The sequence below is a fragment of the Entelurus aequoreus genome, linkage group LG12 (genome assembly GCF_033978785.1).
Source record: "Entelurus aequoreus isolate RoL-2023_Sb linkage group LG12, RoL_Eaeq_v1.1, whole genome shotgun sequence".
Taxonomy (NCBI): Eukaryota; Metazoa; Chordata; class Actinopteri; order Syngnathiformes; family Syngnathidae; genus Entelurus; species Entelurus aequoreus.
In genome coordinates, this window is record NC_084742.1 from 33,581,802 (window position 1) to 33,585,200 (window position 3,399).

Sequence of the window (3,399 nt, forward strand, 5' to 3'; positions counted from 1 at the left end):
GGCATTTTCTATATGAACAAGTGGAATGGATTGGATACCGACGCACTAATGGGGCTCTCTACCTTACGCTATGAAGTGAGGGGAAACTGAGTGAATAATGACAGGTTATATGATTATTTATTTAAACTCATATTCGGGCCACTTTATAATGAATATGTCGGCATGTATTTGTAAAAAAAAAAATATATATATATATATATATATATATATATATATATATATATATATATATATATATATATATATATATATATATATATATATATATATATATATATATATATATTTTACACCAAATTATTTAGGGGGGGCTTAAGAACATTTTAGGGGGGCTTGAGCCCCCCCAAAATAGGCCTAACAACGCCAATGCTACCTACCCATACTAATATTGCATAATATCCACAACGATAGGACAACAAAAATCAAAATAAACATCAAAGAACAGAAAACTATCGACTTCATCATGCTACTGGACAGCTACTACTGGGCTCCATCACTAAAAAAAGACACTTTGAAGGAGTTTAATCACCAAAGGCGCAACACATTAGTGTAAAAGGACACTTCAGAGACTGACTTTCATCAACGCCACGTATTTGCCGACAATATTAAACGTCACTGCATTCGTCATAGTCATTCGCCATCGGAGAGTATATTTACCGTGGAGCACATTTGCAGGAAACTCAATCAAGTGTTTGTTTTGAAGCTTTTCGAGTTCATCTTGGATTTCTCCTCGCCGGCTGGAGTGGTGCGTTCACGTTCCTCTGCTGATGGGAGATTAGTTATTGGTGCCTCGTTTGTAACTCAGAAGACTGCAGGCTTCTCGGTATGTCCACATATCTGCTCTTTTCATCAATAACGGCTATGTCTTGGTCACGCTTTTCAGTGTTTTAAGAACCTACATAATGTACTGTGTACAAGCAACATTGTGTTATGAAACAGTTGATTTCACTTGAAAGAAATATTAATACAAAATAATGGCAAATGAGGAAACAAACAAGTCAATGCACGACGTTGCATCATGCCCAATTACATGTAGAGGCAAGAAAGTAAATTCCAATCATTTGCAGTTCTCTCCTTTTCACTCTAATGTAGCTATTATTAATGATACATGCTTTTTAATGGTGGTCATTATGGTGGTACTTTTTCTGAGGCGGTACTTGGTGGAGAAACTTTGAGAACCACTACATTGGACATTTAAAAACATATATTTATATTCTACTTTTTCCACAAATATAAATGTCTTGAAATACACATTCTGTATAGCTAGCATCCATCCATCCATTTTTTTTTTTTTTTACCGCTTGTCCCTTTCGGGGTCATGGGGGGTGCTGGAGCCTATCTCAGCTGCATTGGGGCGGAAGGCGGGGTACACCCTGGACAAGTCGCCAACTCATCACAGGGCCAACACAGATAGACAATATTCACACTCACATTCACACACTAGAGACCATTTAGTGTTGCCAATCAACCTATCCCCAGGTGCATGTCTTTGGAGGTGGGAGCAAGCCGGAGTACCCGGAGGGAACCCACGCAGTCACGGGAAGAACATGCAAACTCCACACAAAAAGATCCCGGGATTGAACTCAGGACCTTCATATTGTGAGGCACATGCACTAGCAACCTGCTCCACCGTGCTGCCCTATATATATATATATAGCTATGTATAGCTAGCAATTAATTTAAAAATATATACTTGCTTTTTTTTATCTGACCTCTTTATTTAAAATATTATAAAAAGTCATTCAAACTATTGTATCCACCGTGCTGCCCTATATATATAGCTATGTATAGCTAGCAATTAATTAAAAAATATATACTTGTTTTCCTTTTTTTCTATCTGACCTTTTTATTCAAAATATTATAAAAAGTCATTCAAACTATTGTATTTTTAAATCCAACAATATGTACTGTAACACATCAAAGATAATTCATATTTAAGTAATATATATCAGCCCAAACTGACTTAATGCAGTTTTAAGTTTAGATAAAAAAAATTTTTTGATATCCGTGCTATATATGTATATAGCTATGTATAGCTAGCAATTAATTAAAAAAAAATTTTTTTTTTTTTTCTACCTAAGCTTTTTATTTAACATATTATAAAAAGTCATTCAAACTATTCTATTTTTTTTAATCCAACAATATGTACTGTAGCACATCAAAGGTAATTCATATTTAAGTAATATATATCATCCCAAACTGACTTAATGCAGTCTTAAGTTTAGATTAAAAAATATTTAGATATTTTCATTCTTCCATTTATTTTAAATGTTTTTTAAAGTTAATGTAATTTTTTGCCTTGCTTAATTTCAAGAGTTAATATTTAAAAATTGTATTTAAAGTTGTTTTGCATAGGTAATGCTGATTATATAACGTGCCCCTTTACAGCCGTTGTTTGTAAAGCAATTAACGTGCTTGATGCTTTTAAATATGTGTATATATGTATATATGTATGTATATATATATATATATGTATATATATATATATATATATATATATATATACACACATATATATATATGTGTATATATATATACGTATATATATATATATATGTGTATATATATGTATATATGTATATATATATACATATATATATATATATATATACATACATATATATACATATATGTATATATATACATACGTATATATATACATATATGTATATATATACATATATATATATACGTATATGTATATATATATATATATATATATATATATATATATATATATATATATATATATATATATATATATATATATACGTATATATACATGTATACATATATATACATATATATACATATATACATATATATATATGTATACATGTATATATGAATATACATATGTATATATGGATACATATATACATATATATGTATATATATATATATATATATATATATATATATATATATATATATATATATATATATATATATATATACATATATATATATATACATATATATATATATATATATACACTACCGTTCAAAAGTTTGGGGTCACCCAAACAATTTTGTGGAATAGCCTTCATTTCTAAGAACAAGAATAGACTGTCGAGTTTCAGATGAAAGTTCTCTTTTTCTGGCCATTTTGAGCGTTTAATTGACCCCACAAATGTGATGCTCCAGAAACTCAATCTGCTCAAAGGAAGGTCAGTTTTGTAGCTTCTGTAACGAGCTAAACTGTTTTCAGATGTGTGAACATGATTGCACAAGGGTTTTCTAATCATCAATTAGCCTTCTGAGCCAATGAGCAAACACATTGTACCATTAGAACACTGGAGTGATAGTTGCTGGAAATGGGCCTCTATACACCTATGTAGATATTGCACCAAAAACCAGACATTTGTAGCTAGAATAGTCATTTACCACATTAGCAAT

The 3,399-nt window shown here is 30.3% G+C and overlaps 1 protein-coding gene across 1 annotated transcript in view; it reads left to right on the forward strand.

Moving 5' to 3' along the window:
- Positions 1 to 553: 553 nt before the first annotated feature.
- LOC133661268 (ATP-binding cassette sub-family G member 4-like) overlaps positions 554 to 3,399 on the forward strand; it is a gene marked incomplete at its 5' end in the record, with an annotated part of 24,710 nt that continues 21,864 nt past the window's right edge. The window contains one exon of the mRNA XM_062064408.1: positions 554 to 823. Coding sequence (XP_061920392.1) covers positions 554 to 823 — 270 coding nt within the window. The remainder of the gene's footprint in view (positions 824 to 3,399) is intronic.